Source organism: Canis lupus, chromosome 6 (genome assembly GCF_011100685.1).
Source record: "Canis lupus familiaris isolate Mischka breed German Shepherd chromosome 6, alternate assembly UU_Cfam_GSD_1.0, whole genome shotgun sequence".
NCBI classification, from domain to species: Eukaryota; Metazoa; Chordata; class Mammalia; order Carnivora; family Canidae; genus Canis; species Canis lupus.
The window spans coordinates 24,632,837-24,650,983 of record NC_049227.1 but is presented as its reverse complement, the minus strand read 5'-3'; the positions used below and the strand labels follow the sequence as shown (position 1 = coordinate 24,650,983).

The 18,147-nt window shown below is 43.3% G+C and overlaps 1 protein-coding gene across 3 annotated transcripts in view; it reads right to left on the bottom strand.

The window, feature by feature from the left end:
* The window catches only part of DNAH3 (dynein axonemal heavy chain 3), a 171,507-nt gene that overhangs the window by 22,645 nt on the left and 130,715 nt on the right, over window positions 1-18,147 (bottom strand). For all 3 annotated transcript variants that reach the window (XM_038540141.1, XM_038540140.1, XM_038540142.1), the window contains 4 exons: window positions 16,529-16,745; window positions 14,845-15,027; window positions 8,911-9,109; window positions 3,601-5,742 (listed from right to left, as the gene is read on the bottom strand). In XM_038540141.1, the coding sequence (XP_038396069.1) occupies window positions 3,601-5,742; window positions 8,911-9,109; window positions 14,845-15,027; window positions 16,529-16,745 (2,741 nt within the window). The remainder of the gene's footprint in view (window positions 1-3,600; window positions 5,743-8,910; window positions 9,110-14,844; window positions 15,028-16,528; window positions 16,746-18,147) is intronic.

Below are 18,147 nucleotides of genomic sequence, written 5' to 3'. Positions count from 1 at the left end.
CTTTCCCAGGAAGAGAATTAGTGAGCAGTAAGGCCTGCAATCAATGACTCATTCGGTAGTACCCAGATTGTGGTTTCCAAATGCCATGGCCTCTGCTGAAAGAACTGGAGTTCCTTAGAGAAATGTCTGTACAAGATGAGCCTGGAATACGTGGTAATTCTATACAGCCAGGAAGCTATAAAAAACTACTGGGGTTATGTGAGAACCTTAGGCATGAAGGAACCCCCACAGGCCAAGGACTGAATGATGTGAGAATCAAAAGGAACGATAAATAATAAAACGCCACCATGTTTGAAACATCCACTATGTTAAAATCTATGTGCTCACAATGGCACAAAGAAAATCTTACTGCTTAAGTAACTTCATAGGTTACCAGGGCACCAAATCATCAATCCGAAAGCTGAGAAAATCAAGGGAATGAACCAAATGTCTATTCTGCTGGTCCTTTTTGAACTATATAATCAGAGTAAGCCAATGAGTTGACAAAGGAAAAGTTTTAGCTAATAAATGCGGGAGGAGTGATATAATTAAATTTCGTTTTGCTATCCCTAATGAAATAATGGATCTGAGGAATGATTTTGTTAAGGCCGTGAAAAAACCATCAGGTCAGTTGTTTCCAAAACATACTGGAATTACCCGAAAAGCTCATAAAACACAATGCCTGGGCCTCATTCACAAAGATTTTAATTTAATTGGTTGAGGTCATGGCCTGCAGGATTTTTTTTAAAAGATTTTATTTATTCATGAGAAACACAGAGAGAGGAGAGAGAGAGGCAGAGACACTGGCAGAGGGAGAAACAGGCTCCATGCAGGGAGCCAGACGTGGGACTTGATCCCAGGTCTCCAGGATCACGCCCTGAGCTGAAGGTGGCACTAAACTACTGAGCCACCTGGGCTAGCCTACAGGATTTTTCTTTAAGCCTTCGGAGGTGATTCCAATGTGCAGCCAAGATTAAGAACCATCATCATGGGACACCTGCGTGGCTCAGTGGTTGAGCATCTGCCTTCAGCTCAGGGCATGATCCCAGAGTCCTGGGATGGAGTCCCGCATTGGGTTCCTCTCAGGGAGCCTGCACCTCCCTCTGCCTATGTCTGTCTCTATGTGTCTCATGAATAAATAAAATCTTAAAAAAAAAAAAAAAGAACCATCATCTTATTAAGTGTGAGGCTAATGGGAAGCTTTACAAGGGAAGTGGAATGGGGAGGTGGATCAAGTTGACAATGCCTGAGTCTACTGATCAATCTCAATCAGAAAAGGAAAGATAATCAGAGAGTATAGGCTTCCTAGTGTGAGGCACTACAGGGGACACAGTACCCATGAAGTCTTCTGGGAAGTTATCCAAGCTGAATCTGATCAGGTCTCTAGAACAGAACAATAGGAATATGCAAGATAAGGCTTTGGATGTAACAAGCCTGCCCTCTGCCAGCACATCATCATTTTACAGACCATACTCTGACCTTTCCTCTATTTCTCTTCTTTACCATTCCTGACTTCCCTTAATTTTTCTTGTTTAAATCTGCCACATAAAGGACACAGGGGACAAAAATAAAGCTACTAGAAAGGAGCTATGGATTGATCTTTGACAATAACACTATGGTGTGGGAAAGTAGAAAGGGTACCAGTTCATTTCCTCTGATTTCCTCTGTGGGGCAGAGGTGCTGGCTTTCTATCTGGGTCAGGATAGGTATCAAACTCCTCAGCTTTCACAGGAGAATGACAGCTTTTGCCATTTGCCTTTCTGGTACTCTTTCTTCATTCAACAACAGAGAAAACTAAAGCTTTGAGATCCAACAGAACAGAAAACTAATCTATTCCTGTCAACATCTTATACCTGTTAAGAATGCAATGATTGGTTCCTGGAAAGGTACACAAACTGGTAATAATGGTTACTTTAGGAATGATTAGGAGGGAGATGTAGCTTTCACACTACATGATGGTGTTTCAGCCTCAGCACTACTGATGTTTTGGTCCAGATAATCCTTTGCCGTGGGGGACTGTCCTATGCAGGATAGATGGTTAGTAGCATCCTCAGCTTCAATCTACTAGATGCTAGTTGCACCCTCTAGTTGTGACCAAAAAAAAATTTTTTTTTGTCCCTTGAGGGGACAGAATGGCCCTAGTTTAGCCACAGTTCTATACTTTTCTGCATTGTTTTTTTTTTAAACAACTATACACAGTATTAATTATTCAAAAAATTTAATTTAAAAACAAAAAGAAAAGGGATTCCTGGATGGCTCAGTGGTTGAGCATATGCCTTTGGCTCAGGGCATGATCCAAGGGTTCTGGGATGGAGTCCCACATCAGGGTCCCTGCAGGAGTCCTGCTTCTACCTCTGCCTATATCCCTGCCTCTCTCTGTGTGTCTCTTACGAATAAATAAATAAAATCTTAAATTTTGGGCAGCCCCAGTGGCGCAGCAGTTTAGCACTGCCTGCAGCCTGGGGTGTGATCCTGGAGACCTGGGATCGAGTTCCACATCAGGCTTCCTGCATGGAGCCTGCTTCTCCCTCTGCCTGTGTCTCTGCCTCTCTCTCTCTCTCTCTCTCTCTCTCTCAGAATAAATAAATAAATCTTTTTAAAAAATCTTAATTTTTTAAAAATCAAAAGCCTAATTGAGAAAAGCAATAGAGGAAATTATTTAAGAGAATGATGATAAAGTAATAGCCAATAAGCTTAAAATTAGTCCTGGTCTAGCCCTCACAATTTTAGGAAAAATTTGAATGAGTTATCAAGATGTGAAAATGGGTTATTTCTGTATTTCTGATTTCTCTTGAAAGTCAGGTTATCTGGCCATCCTGAGCTCACATTATTAGACAACACAATGCTTGGGAGCTGCAAAAAGAAATCTTCAGTGGCTCCAGACCCACCTAAGCCTGTTAACTGTGTGGCTTTCAAAGCATCTGAATTTCAGATTCCTGCTATAAGAGACATATTGCTGTTATTCAACCATGAATTCTGACTCATTTATTTTCTTTCCTTCTTTTTTTTAAAGATTTTATTTTATTTTTTAAAAGATTTTATTTATTTACTCATGAGAGGCACACACAGAAAGAGGCAGAGACATAGGCAGAGGGAGAAGCAGGCTCCATGCAGGAGCCTGATGTGGGACTCAATCCCTGGACCCAGGATGATGCCCTGGGCAGAAGGCAAGAACTCAACTGCTGAGCCACCCAGGCGTCCCAAGATTTTATTTATTTATCTGAGAGAGAGAGAGAGAGAGAGAGAGAGAGAGAGAGAGAGGAAGGATGAGTGGGGGAGGGAGGCAGAAGGAGACTCACTGCTGAGGAGGGAGCCCCATGTGGGGCTCGTGATCATGGGATCATGACCTGAGCCAAAGGCAGATGCTGAACTGACTGAGCCACCCAGGTACCTCCATTTATGTTCTTTTTTTTTTTTTTAAGATTTATTTATTCATTCAGAGAGAGCGAGAGAGAGGCAGAGACACAGGCAGAGGGAGAAGCAGGCTCCATGCAGGAAGCCCCATGTGGGACTCGATCCTGGGTCTCCAGGATCACACCCCGGGCTGCAGGCGGCGCTAAACCGCTGTGCCACCAGGGCTGCCCATCCATTTATGTTCTTTATACAGCATTCTGCCCTTACCTGCCATTGGGTCTGCACCCGGAGACAACACGAAAATCAATGGTACACAACAACTGGAATCATTGTAGGACCCCTGGAGATCAAATGTAGGGGCTTCGATGAAGACATCGCCCATGTGTTCAGCAATGAAATCACGAATGGCTGGAATAATTTTGTCAGGCCGCAAACATCGTAGGACCACCATCCTCTCCAATCCCTTAAGGAACTTCCAAGATCCAGGGAACTTCTCCTCATGGGGCCAGGTGGAGTCATAGATGAGCTTCCACTCTTCAGAATTTTGTTCTAAATGTTCCATCAAGCCTTTCAGTTTTGGCAGCGCAGAGGCACGCACCACTTCCGCCCATGCCTTCTCAGACAGCCATTCGGGAGCTGGGTTGGGGAAAGGGTTGTCCAGGGCGACACCACCAGTTAGGAGGAAATACCAAACCTCCTCATTAATTTGTTTTTTCTCTTTCATGATGCCGATAGTCAGGAGTAGGGAGAACAGTAACTTGTCTTTCTCAAACAGAGAGCGACAGACATTGTTGTAGATGCTGAGGGTAAAATGTTCAATGATGTACTCAATGCGAAGGTCTAGTTCTTCACTCTTACTGCTGTGTGCCAAGGAATGCACATAGAGGTTTATGAACCATGTCAGGGAATACTGATACATGGGCTCGATGTTGGCCAGGTCAGAGATGCAGAAGAAGATGGTGGCAGAGTGGACAGCCACTGGCTTGTAGCCCATTCGAGTCTCATCAATCTGTGTTTCTGTTACTGAAGCAATTTCCTGTTTCTCAGAGATCTCTTCAGACAGTATTTTGGAGGAAGATAAAACTTTGATGGCAGTCTCATCCTCGAGGATGTTGCCCTCAGACAGGGATAGGACCTCCAAGATCTTATCCTCAATTTCTTTTAGCTGCTTCTTGTTCCTGGCACTTTCCACAATCAACTCATTCTTCTTCTCTTCCAGTTCCGGCTTCTCCTTGGCGGCCACAATGCCAAGAAGTTGATCTTGGAGACCGAAGGGTGTGATCATGAAGTTGAGGAGGCAGACTTTCACGGCGACTTCAGGGAGGTAATGTGGGTTCCTCAAACGGGTTGTGATGTATAACTTAAAATCCCTGGAGTATTCGATGATGTTTTCACCCAGCCTCATGTACTCAACCCCCTGCTGCCTGAATGTGGACTTGAGCAAGATAGGCTCAATAAAGGCATCCAGCTCCTCTCCAACATTTTCTAGTAGGACAGGGGTACCAAATTGCAGGGCATTTTCCAGCGTCCTCACATAGTTGGCATCTGAGAATTTGATGATGGACAGCTTATTTGCTTTCTCCATGTTCTTGATCCACTTATTGGCCTGCCCCTGAGGGTCAATCATTAAGGCCCAGCGCCTGGAATTGGTCACAATGATGCCATTGTCAATGGAGAAGGAGTCAATGGGTAGCCCAGCAATCTGCCAGGCACGAATTTTTACAGGATCTCCTAATGTGTTGCTGAGACTGAAGTCACTGGAGCTGGGGATGACCTTGTCCTTACACTGGGCTAACCACTGCTTCTGGCACCTGGCCCGATAATCCACAGTAAAGGCCCCCAGGTAAGCCACGGTCCCTGAGGACAATAGTACATCCCCTGTCAGATTAGTATACCGGATCCCCAGCTGCCGGGCAGCTTCTGTCCATCTGTCCTTCTCTCCCCCAAGACCACTGATCAGCTTTTCTGCCCTGATCAGCTTTTGGGAACATATTTCAATGTTTTCCTCCAAGGTCTTTTTCTTGGTATTCATCTCTTCAAAGTCATCATTCAGAGCCTGGAGGCGGTCTTCCACCAGCTTCAGTTCTGCTCGCTTCTGGTTCAGTTTTTGCATTTGTATGTCTAGCTTCCCCTCAGCTTCCCTCAGCCGCTCCCGTTTGGGAGCCACCACTTTGGCCACGCGATCGTACACTTCCATGGCCCTCACCCACTTGCACAGACCCTCACAGGCAGATGACACATTTTTAATGACAGCTGGCTGGAAATCTGGGTGATCAATGAACCTTTCCCGGATCCGCTTCATGATCACTGGGGCGATGTTGTCTTTGTCATATGTTTTAAGACTCTCCAAGAATTTCAGATCTCCAAGAATCTTTCTTGAAACTCCCCAGTAATCTTCTATCATTTTACCTGTTTGGAACAAGAAATGGAGATTGGATTATTATTAAGACATTCTGGCTGGTTACCCATATTTGGGGAAAGATCCAAAGATCTGACAAGGATGTTTTGGACAGGAAAATACTCTGTATGATATCATAATGATGGATACATGTCATTATATATTTGTCCAAACCCATAGAATGTGCAGTACCAAGGGTGAACTCTAATATAAACTATGGACTCAGGGTGATAATGATAAGTCAACATAGTTCATCAATTTTAACGAACGTACCACTCTGGAACAATAACGGGGGATGCTATGCATATGTGTGGGTTAAGAGTATATGAGAAATCTCTGTACCCTTCTCTCAATTTTGATGTGACCTTAAAATTGTCCTAAAAATATAAAATTTAAATTAAATTAAAAAAAAAAATCTAAGCTTCTCAGAATGCCCCGGGAGGCCTACTGAACTCATCTACCTCATCTCTGCCTTGCTTCTTAGACTTCAGTCAGGAAGAACTTTCCTTCAACTCCTCAATGGTCTTAAGTGCTTTCCTGCTGTGAGCCTTTCACCTAGCCTGTAAATGGCATCTAGCTCCTGACCAGCCTTCAGCTCAATTTAAAAGTCACCTCCAGAGTGCCTGGGTGGCTGTTGAGACTCTGACTCTTGGTTTCAGCTCAGGTCATGATATCTGGGTTGTGAGATGGAGCCCCAAGTTGGGCTCCACACTCAGTGGGGAGTCTGCTTGAGATTTTCTCTCTTCTTCTCTCTCTGTCCCTCCCACTCTCTCTCTCTCTCTCTTTCTCTCTCAAATAAATAAATCTTTAAAGTTAAAATTAAAAAAATAAAAGTCACCTCCATTGAGAGGTTTCCCTAGGTTTCCATCACTAAGCTGGACCACTCTACCCTCTCCCAGCATTTTCTTTCTTTTCAGCTGCTAGAATGTCCATTTCCTCTCAGCATTCATGCAACCTGTTTATTCAACCGTTTTTGTTTCATTTTTATTAACTGCCTCTCCCTTAAAACTGTAAGCGCCTGCTGTGTTTACTACAATCTGGTATAGTGCCTAATACTCAGTTATCAATAAATACATATCAAATGAATGTTGTCCTTTGTTCCAGTAATAGAAAAGGAGAAGGAGCCATGAGTATGTGTTTTGAATATTCCTTTTCAAGTCTGGGAGGTGGGCTGGATGGTATCTAATCAGCACTTGTGAGTGAGGCAGTCTCCAGAGAAAGAGCAAGAGTGGGGAAGTAGCATGTAGGCTTGTAACTATATGGAAAGCTGTCCTTGGCCTATCCAGAAACAAAGCAGGGCCCTTATTCTCCTCAGCATCCATCATACTGACTAATAATTGAATGAGCCTCAATTCCATCCTGGGGCTGCACCCTTTTTGTTCACATGCTAGAAATGAATTGGAAGCTCTTTTGGCTTACAGCACTGTAAACACTCGCCAACCTCAGGCTTGAGAAAAAAGTTATACTTGGAGATCATATTAAATACAATAGGTAAGATGTGTCCTGTTTGTAATGCAAGCACAGTAACCAAACAAATATTTCCCATGGAGGTTTTTGTCTGCATTCAGGAAAATGATTTGCTTCATTTAAATTCAAGGTACCCAAAATGAATTCAACTGCTCTTTTGTTCCATCTTAATGTTTTGGCTAAAATTCTGCAGGATAAATGAATACTAACTATACACAATTTGCTTCAATTTTAAAATAAGAAAGGTGAATGGTGGGTGCTATGCAGATCATCAGTGATCCAACAAGAAGATGAACTTTTGTGACCTTGGCCATGCTTTGCACATGTTAGCAGTTCTCCACCCTGGCTGCACCTTATATCACTTGGGAGCTTAAAAAAAATGCAGCTCAGGCTGTACCTAAGACCAATGGAGTAGGAGTCTCTAGAAATGGAGGCATGGGCTTTATTTAGCATTCTTTACACTCCCAGATGATTTTAGGGTGCAGCCAGGGTGGAGAAGTGGTGGGCTGGCTCATCCTTACTCAACCAACTTATTACATCTCAGTTGCTTCTGTAAGGGATTCTCTTATGAAGTCCACTTCCTACTTCTCCATTCTTGATCACCTCTGTATCTTCTTCATGTGGTTTTTGGCCTGATACCAAATGCTCATCAATGGAAAGCAGAAGCCAGAGGTTCCTGAATGAGGGATGGAGGATTTAGAGCATTTCAAAAGAAATGGAGGAATAGCAGGACAGGAGCATTGAAAAGGCAAGGAATATTATTGAGGCTGTTTTTTTTTTTTTTTTTTTAAATGTTTGTTTATTTATGGTAGTCACAGAGAGAGAGAGAGAGAGAGGCAGAGACACAGGCAGAGGGAGAAGCAGGCTCCATGCACCGGGAGCCCGACGTGGGATTCGATCCCGGGTCTCCAGGATCGCGCCCTGGGCCAAAGGCAGGCGCCAAACCCCTGCGCCACCCAGGGATCCCGAGGCTGGTTTTTAAAGTCCTTGTTACTGCTATTAATAATACAGAGTCATACATCTCACTCGGATTTTAAGGAGAATGACTGCTCACCTATTAATGCTTCTAGGTTCAATGATAGGAGGAGCTTTCCTCCCTATTTTTAAGTATGATTCCTTGTCTTCCCTTCGCCTTGGCTTCTGCCTCTGCCTCCTTTGGCCCCTGTCTCTCTGCCTCTAACTTTCCATTGCCAGCTCCTCTGTTTCATCTCTCTGCCTCCCTCCCTCCTGACCTCTTGTTCAGGTCATTATCTCTGTGTGCTTGTGCATGCCTGTGTCCGTCCAGGTATCTGTCTCTTTCCATCTCTCTGCTGCTCTGTCTCATTCTGTCTTTCCTTCTCTGTTTATCTCTCAGTTTCTCCCCTCCTTCTCTCTCTCTGCTTATCTTTCTCCATCTCTTTCTGTTTCTCTCCCCTGCAACCATGCACTACTGTCGGCCCTATCATACCCATGACCTTCATTTTTTTAATGATTTGCAGGCAGGAGCCTTGAATAAGCTCAGGCTCATCTAGAGATGCCAGCCTTTCCCCAAATGATTAAGAGGAACGAGGATGGTGAAGGCACAGGAAAGAGCTGTGTGGATAAGCATGTATCTCCTGGAGCCCTTCTGATTTCCCTGAGACCCCAGACCCTGCCCATGGGCTTGCTCCTCCTGTCAGGGAAGAGCAGGCTGTGAAGACTGCTGAGTGGGGCGGGATGCTAAAGGGGCTTACCACTGCCGCTGGGGTCTGGCTTCCTCTCTGGTTTCAGCCCTTTCATGACGCAGATGCTCTCCATGACCAGCTTGACAGGGCCTGGTGGGTTCTGCATGGACTTCACCAGTGAGATGTCTGCCGGGTTCAGGGTGTCCAGAGCAGCCAGTGCAGCCTCCAGTGCTGGCATGGCCTCTGCCAGGTCCCCCTCACATTCAGTCTGTGGGCAGCACAGGGGTAGAGGGATGAGTGCCTGGTACCTGGCATACTGGGCACTCACTTCATAGAGGAAGCTGGGAGAGGCTCTTTCTGCCCCTCCATGTCCTTCCAGGATGGCACCCCTTCCTGGAGTTCAGCACAGGAGGGTGGCTCTCACTGTTGAGTGGCAGCATGCGTGGACTTTCTGGGCTGTGGTTTTGATGCCTTAGACATTTAAGAATTCATCCAATTTATGATCTTAAGAAAAATATCAAGCTTTGGGTTTTAAACAAATTCCCAAGAGATATATGCAGTGGGTTAACTTCATACCCACTGATCAAGGATGGGTAGAGAAATAGAATAGAGGATGAGGCCCAGGGGTGGAGTGACAGCTGGGAAGGGGGTTAGGGCAAGTTTGGGGAAGAAATAAGGCATGAGGAGTGGGATTAGGTCAGAGATGTGGTGAGGGTTGGGATGTATTGTAGCTCAGAGATGAGGCAGGGGTAGAGTCAGGGATAAAGTGAAGCTTGGAGACAGGGTGGAGTTTAAGGCAAGAGTTTAAGGATGAGGATGGGAACAGAGATTACGGCTGGGTAGAGAGCTCTGGAAATAGGAGATGGTGCATGTTTTGTCTACTGTTGCTTCATTTGAGGACAAAGTTAATACAATGGAATATTACTAGCCATAAAAAGGAATGAAGTATTGATTTATGTGACAACATGGAAAACCTGCTAAGGGAAAAAAGCCAGACACAAAAAATGCCACCTGTTAAATGATTCTGTTTACATGAAATGTGCAGAAAAGGAAAATCCATAGGAGCAGAAAGTGAGGTAGTGGTTGCCAAGGGCTGGGGAGACAGAGCAATGAGTGACTACTAACAGATCTAGGTTTTTTTGTGGGGTGACAAAAATCATCTAGAATTAGTGGTGATAGGTGGATACCTCTGCAACTGTACTAATACTAAACACCTCTGAAATACAACTTAAAAAGGTGAATATTAATGGCATGTGGGTTATATCTTAATATTTGTTTATTTATTGAAGATTTATTTATTTATTTTAGAGAGAGAAAGCGTGCACGCATGTAGGAGGGGCAGAGCGAGAGGGCAAGAGAATCTCCAGCAGACTCCCCACTCCCCATGGCTTGATCCCATGACCCTAAGATCATGACCTGAGCCAAAGTCAAGAATTAGATGCTTAACCAATTGAGCCAGCTAGGCACCCTTCAATTTTTTTTTTTTAAAGAAAGCTTAACATTATAAGATTTTAGAACTGAAAGGGACCTTATAGATTATTTAGTAGCCAAATTATCAAATAAAAAAACAAAATAAAACTAACAAAAAGCCAATGTTTCAGGAGGCAGAATGAGTTAGCCTCAGGTCACAAAGCTTCAACCATAGGTCCCTGGTTCCTGCTCTGTGAATTCTCTGTCAGTTGCCCAGCCCACCGAGTGGTCACACCAGCAGACATGTGAAGTGTCATAAGAGATCAAGGATTCCTAGACAAAGCAGTGTGTGTTGAAGCCCACATCTTACAAGTTTACGGTAGGCAAACAAAAGAAAGGTAGGTTTCACTTTCTTACATCTGTATGGGTATGTATGTCATGCGTACACTTGTGTGTATATCATGGATTCTTTATTTTAAGTTTTCTGTTTTTTAAATACACAGAATGGGACAGCCCAGGTGGCTCAGCAGTTTAGTGCTGCCTTCAGCCCAGGGCCTGATCCTGGAGACCCAGGATCGAGTCTCCATGTCAGGCTCCCTGCATGGAGCCTGCTTCTCCCTCTGCCTGTGTCTCTGCCTCTCTCTCTCTCTCTCTGTGTCTCTCATAAATAAATAAAGAAAATCTTTAAAAATAAATACATACATACATACACAGAATGTTTTGTTTGGCTTTATTGTATTAAAACAACACTCCTGCCCCCATGAATGCTATCAGATGTTCCCAATATCAAAATGGAATGTTCTGCTTCAGATGGCAAAAATGGCTCATTCCCAGGGGCAATTCAGTTTGCTCCCTCTTTAGTCCTAGGATAGGGCAAGGCAAGAGGAAAAGAATTGAAACCAAAGCCTGCCATTTCTCATGGTCAGTTTTAGATAGGTTGATGGCAGAGGAGACCAAAGATGTTGACTTAGCTATAGGTTTGGATTCTTGGTGAATTTCAATGATCCCAAGTGCCCACAGGTGCCATCAATAGTTCCATGTTCCTTTCTTAGAATGTGCCAGACAACTAGTGGCATACACATGCTTCTTGTCTTCCAGTGGCCCGGTAGCTCTGCTCCCTTTCTAAGGATCATGGCCTGGGTCCCAACAAGCTTGATTGTCAAGTGCCTCCAAAAGGTTCTAATTATAATATTATGGGTACAGTGATTCTCAACCCTGGCTCTGTCTCCGAGTCACTGAAGAACATTTAGGGCACCCTCATGGTCAGGTCCCACGCCCTGAGATTCTGATTCATTCAGTCTGGGTGAGATCTGGGCACCTGAATTTTTAAAACTCCAAATCTGGTTCTGACACATGGTGCTGTTGAGAAACTCCCATTTATACTCTTGAAACACTGAAAACAGGGCAGGAAGGAATAGACTTCAGTGCCTAGTAGGGTAGTGGCTACTTGATGAGAGAAGCAGTTGCTTAAGATGGTCATTAAAATGATTATATGACATTTTGGAAAAACATTTGTGATAGGATGTTAAAGAAATAAAGCTGATGCAAATTGTAATGATGCTATGACTGCAGTAACATGAAACTATCCACGTGTATAGACAGAGGCTAGAAGGAAACTTGGAAAATTGAAAAGATGTTAATGCTGAGTTCTTAAGTATTCTTTCATACATGTTATTACTATCATCATTTGTTTCTATGATAAGAATAACATGATTAAAAATGACCCCTGGTGCTCCTTGGTGGCTCAGTCAGTTAAGCATCTGACTTTTGGTTTCAGCTCAGGTCATGATCTCAGGGTCATGGGACTGAACTCCGTGTTCAGTTGAGGGCTCTGCGCTCAACGAGGAGTCTGCTTAAGATTCTTTCTCTCCTTTCCCTCTGCGCCTCCTATCCTCTCCCTCACTTCCCTCCCTCTCTCTAAAAAAAGAAAGAAAAAAAAAAGATCTGTTGCTTAGCAATGCAAAGGGAGTACCAGGGCCCTTTGGAAGGTTTAAAGCACAGTGCCCTCTGACAAAACACAGAAATTCAACTGTGCAGTGATTCTGGCATCAGTTATTATCCTCACTAGGGGGAAAAGAAATGATTCATTAGCTTAAAAAGAAATGACCACTCTAAGCAAACTGTTGTACTTGGGAAGCAAGTGCTTGGGGCCTCTTTCTCTGCCAGTCTCCTTGCCATCCCTGGATGGATTCCACTTGTGTGGCTGAGCCTCTCTGCTACAGGAGCCACCACACTGGGGGTTTTCCCAGGATATCTCATTTCTAGGGATGGGAGGAGATTAGAGAAAATGATAGTTCCTGTGTGGAGAAGGACTGTAGCTCTGTGGAGTTCAGGGAGGGGTTCTTGTCCTCAGGGAAACTGAGCAAGTATAGCTTCTTTTTCCTCCTTGGATGCACCTTGTGATTCACCTCTAGGTTGTCACTCCTCACACTCAGGGATGAGATGGCAAAACATCAGACCTCACCCTTGACACTGAAACTCAAGGCAACAGTTTATTGCCCAGGAATGGGTGTGGTAGGTCATCTCCATTTCACCTACAGCGTCCTTCCTGCTTCATTGAGTCCCTGTTTTCCCCTGACACTGTGGAGCAGAATCCTGGGTGATGGTACCCACACATGACAAGAGACTACCCTTTATCAAATGGGCAAGTCCACTTGTTGCAAGGTAAAGAATAACAGTTTTAGAGAATATGTGCCACTAAACTCTGTGTGCTGAACACATACTACAAAATTTCCTTATCTTTCTCTTAGTATCTCCACTTTATAGATGAAAAAACTGAATTTTGAAAGGGGCGGAACAAATAGTGAGTCCTAATGTGCCCAATTCTAGCACACAACCATGGAAGAGTTGTAAATTCACTGTGTATAGGGGCCAGGCCTGTGATCTGAGTGTGGGAAGTGGGCTGGATGGGGCTTTATTGAGCTTGAAGCCACATGGGGCCGCATCTAGTCAATGTTGCTGATGGCTGCAACCCAGGAAAGCAGGTCCAATGTTGCCAGAATGCTTTTCTTCCTAAGAAAAACTGAACATTTAGAATTTTTACTTGAAATCTCTTGATTTTTTAAAAGTGGAGGATTATATCAGATTAAAAAAAATACTGTGTGTGTTACAGTATAAATATGCACTCCCTAGTGGCCAGTTTGCTATTCCAAGAATTATAGTCAAATACAAGGGCTTCAGAATCAGAGAACTCTAGGTTTGAATCCTGGTTTGGTCACTTGGTAGCCGCACGTCTTTAAAGTTCTTGTACCATGATTTCCTTATGTGTAAATTGGAAATGATACCATTTGCTTTTGCAGGGCTATTATAATGATAAAAAAAAACAACGTAAATCAAGGACAAGAGAATACAGTCTCCATGAGGGAAGGAATTTTGTCTCTCTTGTTCTATTGCCTAGGAAGATGCCAGCACACACCAAGCGTTCAATAAATATTTGCTAAATGAAGGATTATAAGAAACCACCATGGTGCTACTAAGCAATAGCTATTATTATCATCTTGTCATAGAATGGCAAAACACCCACTGGATTATGGTCCCTGGTGGTCACAATCTTTTATGGGTCCATTGGGCTCCTGGCTGTACCCCTAAGACTGTGGGTGAGCATATCTCCCTTATCCAGAGCATTCACTGTGACTCTGAGACCAGCAATTAGACCCAAGGAAATCTATGAGAGGTCAGGTCTCAGGACTCACTGTAGAAAAGCCAGTCTGGAAGGCTTGTCCTTTTCAATAAAGTACCCCATGACTTATTTATCCTAGAAGCCAGACACAAGCTACTTCTCATTCAAGTTCTTTATTGAAGAATGCTTAAAAAGATTTTCTAACTGCTAAGCAGGACAAGTATCTTGAGCTAAGTGCTAATAGACTTGGATTCTAAACCCACTAAGTAGCTATGTGACTCTGAAAAGTCACTTCACCACAGAAGTTCAGTGTCATTGATACCTGTCATTCCTAAGTCTAAGGCCCAAGGTGGTTGTGACAGTCAAATGGAATTAGGTAATTAAAAGTTCTGGGAAATATCTAACATCACATGAATGTTAATCAGATTTTCTTCTAATAATATCAGAATGTAGGTGATGCCCTTCCCAGGGCTATTCTTTGGTATAAAAATCACCTTCAAGGGGGGGTCTTCTAGGTTCAACATTCTGTCATTTGACAATGATTTATTCCACACCTGTAACATGCCATGCACATCTGAGGAAAAAACATGACAGAGGTGAAGGAGACAGACAGAGGAACAGTCAGTGCAAGGGCCCTGGGGTGGGAGAGTGCTTTTGTACTTCTCTGAGGAATAGATACAAAGCCAGTGTGGTCAGAGCAGAGTGAATGAGGGAAAAGTAATGAGATGAGGTTAGAGCATATTTGGTCTTGTAGGCCTGGACTCTGAGTGAGGTGGAGAATATCTGGAAACCAGTAATTCTTCTTGGAGAGAGCCAGGTGTCACCAAGACCTGCTTCTTCACTTACTAGCTATGTGATGCTTGGAAAGTCATCTGTCTTTTTCAAGCCTCACTTTTCTCTCCTGCAGGATAGGCCTGCAGGGCTGTGTTAGGCTCTAGTGAGGTAATGGATAAGCCCCAGAAAATGCTGGTTACCTTGATTCCTTGAGCAATGGCAGCAGCAGCATTGGACTCTTTTTCATCTGCCTGCACCAGAAGTTTCTTGGCATCAGCTTCTCTTGTCTCCTCTTCAATTTTTACCATCATCCTGGCGGTCTCCTCAGAGGTCTGGATGAGTTGAGGCTGAAGAGCAGTCAGTTCTACTTGCATGACCGCCACCTAGCAAGAGGAGCGGGGCAGGGTCAGCTCTGTCAATGCCAAAAATAGCATTGTTGGCAAGAGTTGAAACAATTTTCCAACCTATCATATATGTGGAAAATACTAATGATTCTACCATGATACTGGGTATATATTTGTTGGCTGGAGTTTCTCTCTTTGATCTTTCAATACTAGTTATTGAGTTCACACTATACAGTATACGTTGTAAATTATCAAGCACAGTGCAAGACACTAGATATATAGTGATAAACTTAAACATTTTTTAAAAAGATACAGTTTCCTCTGTGCTCTTGAGCCTAAATTTGAGTATTGGGTGGGGGTGAGGAGGGAGGTTGGGGAAGAGATAAAACAAAAGGAAGTTAGGAGAAAAAAAAATCTGCTTTTTTTTTTTTTGTCTATGAAAAAACATATATGTCTGAGATACTTGGGATAAGAGGAAATCTCAAGGCTATTTTTCCCAAGAGTCTGATGCCCCCTACAGTACTCTTGCCAAGTGGTTTTCCGACCTCTGTTTGAACACTTCTAATGATGGAGAGCTTTCACTACCTCTCAGAAGAGTTGTGCCATTTTTTTTTTTAACCAACTGGCCCTGATTCTACCTGCTGAGGCAGCTCAGATGCATATTTGAGGAGGGTTTCACAATCTTGTAACTACCGTTCTGGAATCATGCACAGTTGAGTTTCAGTTTTGGCCTGACCACTTGCACTAGCTATTCATGAGGCTGCATGTAGGATCTTTGGCAAGTCTCCTGGCCTCCCTGCATTGTGTTTTCCTTGTGTGGAATGTGGAAATGGCAATAGTACTTTCCTCATAGACAGTACCAGCATGTAATAAGGCTCTAGGAATGTTAACTGGCAACCATTGTGCTCTCTTCTGGTCTAGACTGTCTTATATCCTTTTGCTGCTCCTCAAACAAGGGTTTACTCACCCTTGTGTGGACAGAGTCCAATTTTCAACACCTCTCTAAAAGCCAAGGTCCCCTGGGGACCACCCGAGGTCACTTCTGCTGTTCTGTCCTATTCTTGTATAATAGTGCTGGTGGGTTTCCTGTACTCAGTGGTCAACCTCCTATAAAGTTACCTTAGTTCTTTGTTGGTGCTGCAAATCCACGTCTTTATGCGGCTCTCATTTTAGACAGTTTGTTAAGCGGCTCCAAGCACAAATTAATTACTAATTCATGTGCCTGGCATTCTGCTAAGGACTATACTTGTATCAGCTGTTTAATCTTTGTAATAGTCCTATGAAGTAAAAATTATTATCTCCTTTATGTAGAGACAAAACAGGCATGAGAGGTAAGATAACACATTTGAGGTTCACCCCAAAGAAGACCAAAATAGCAAAATCTTAAAGGCAGACAGAATCTCATAGGGCTTGGCTGAGGCTGAGGCAAGCAAGGTGAGCTCTGCAAGTACAGGAGCAGATGCTGTTTTTATATAGTGACCTCTTAAATTCTGCACCTGAACAAGGTACCTAATCCGGAACTCTTCATCCCTGTGCTCACCTGTGAAGATGCAAACTCCAGTTTCTGCAGACCTGTCAGGTAACGGTTCCTCATCATATCAACCTCTTGCCTCTTGGTATTCAGGAGTGTCTTGAAGGTTAGGATCAATTCAAGGTAGGAGGTGGGGGTGACATAGTTGTGTCTGCGAAGTGTGTTGTAATAATCAAGTGACATGTCCTTCACACTCTCCTGGAAATATTTGCACATGGAGATGACCCTACGGAGGACACAAGGATGGTCAGGCAGGCCCAACATCCTCGAGAGGCACCTAGCACATCTGTGGCTACAGATGTGATGATGCACATTGACTATGGCCTGGTAGAGACCCAAATTCTCAAAGACAGGTCAATGCAGCTGTAAGAAGTTTTGGAGAAGTGTATATTCTTACTAGAATGATTTTCAAACAAGTAAGTTCTATTTCTGATCACTTCAGTAATCACCAGAGCTTAAGCAAGAGTTCTTAATCTTTGGCAATCTGGTGAAGCCTCTGGATTTTGCAGGATAATGCTTCGAAATGCATGAAACAAAATACATGGGATTACAAAACGAATCAATTATGTTGAAATCATTTTCAAAATGTTTTTTTAAGATTTTCTTATTTATTTATTCAGAGAGAGAGAGAGAGAGGCAGAGACACAGGCAGAGGGAGAAGCAGGCTACATGCAGGAAGCCTGATGTGGGACTCTATCCCGGGTCCCCAGGATCACACCCCGGGCTGCAGGCGGTGCTAAACTGCTGCGCCACCTGGGCTGCCCTCAAAATGTTTTAAAAATCAAATTTGTGATATGTAGGGGTCAGCAAAATTTTTCTAGGAAGCGCCAAACAGTAAAAATAAATGGCCCACTTGGTTGAGTAGTGATAACTACTCAAGTCTGCTGTTGTTTTATGGGGGAAAATGGCATGGCTGTGTTCCAATAAAACTTTATATATAAAAACAGGCTATGAACTGGACTTGGCCAGTGGATCATACTTTGATGACCTCTACATTAAATAATAAGATTGGGCAGCAGGTCTAAAACCTACCACAATTTGGAAGGAAATGATACGCTGATGTATCTATAGTGACTGAATGAGTTATTAAAAAAACACACAACTGATTCCCATTGGTAACAAGTCCTGCTAATCCTACTGGGATCTATTGCCTACATTCTTTATTAAAAGAAATTCAAAATACCAGCTGGATGTCAGTGAAAATGAACATATGATTTTTCTCCATTCACATTAACTGACCCTCAGAATTCTGTTTGTGAGCCTATAGACCCAAATTAAGGGTCTTCTGGCCTAGAGCATAAAGTTCAAAGTTCTTAAAATGGAATTTATAGCTATCAGTATTCTGGCCCCTACATAATTCTTCGTTTTCCAATCACTCATTTAATCAACAGTAACTGAATTACTATGTACCAGGCACCTGTTAGACACTAACGATATAGAGTCAGACAAAGCAGATGACATGACCACTGCCTTCATGGGGCACCTGGGAGGTCAACATTCTCATCTCTTCCCTTATTCTAGCCAAAATTAAATATGTTTTTTGGGTTGTTTTTGTATATCTGTGCTTTATACATAAAAGACTTTTTTCACCCTCATAATAACCAGTTTTCATTCCCTTGGTGGCGATG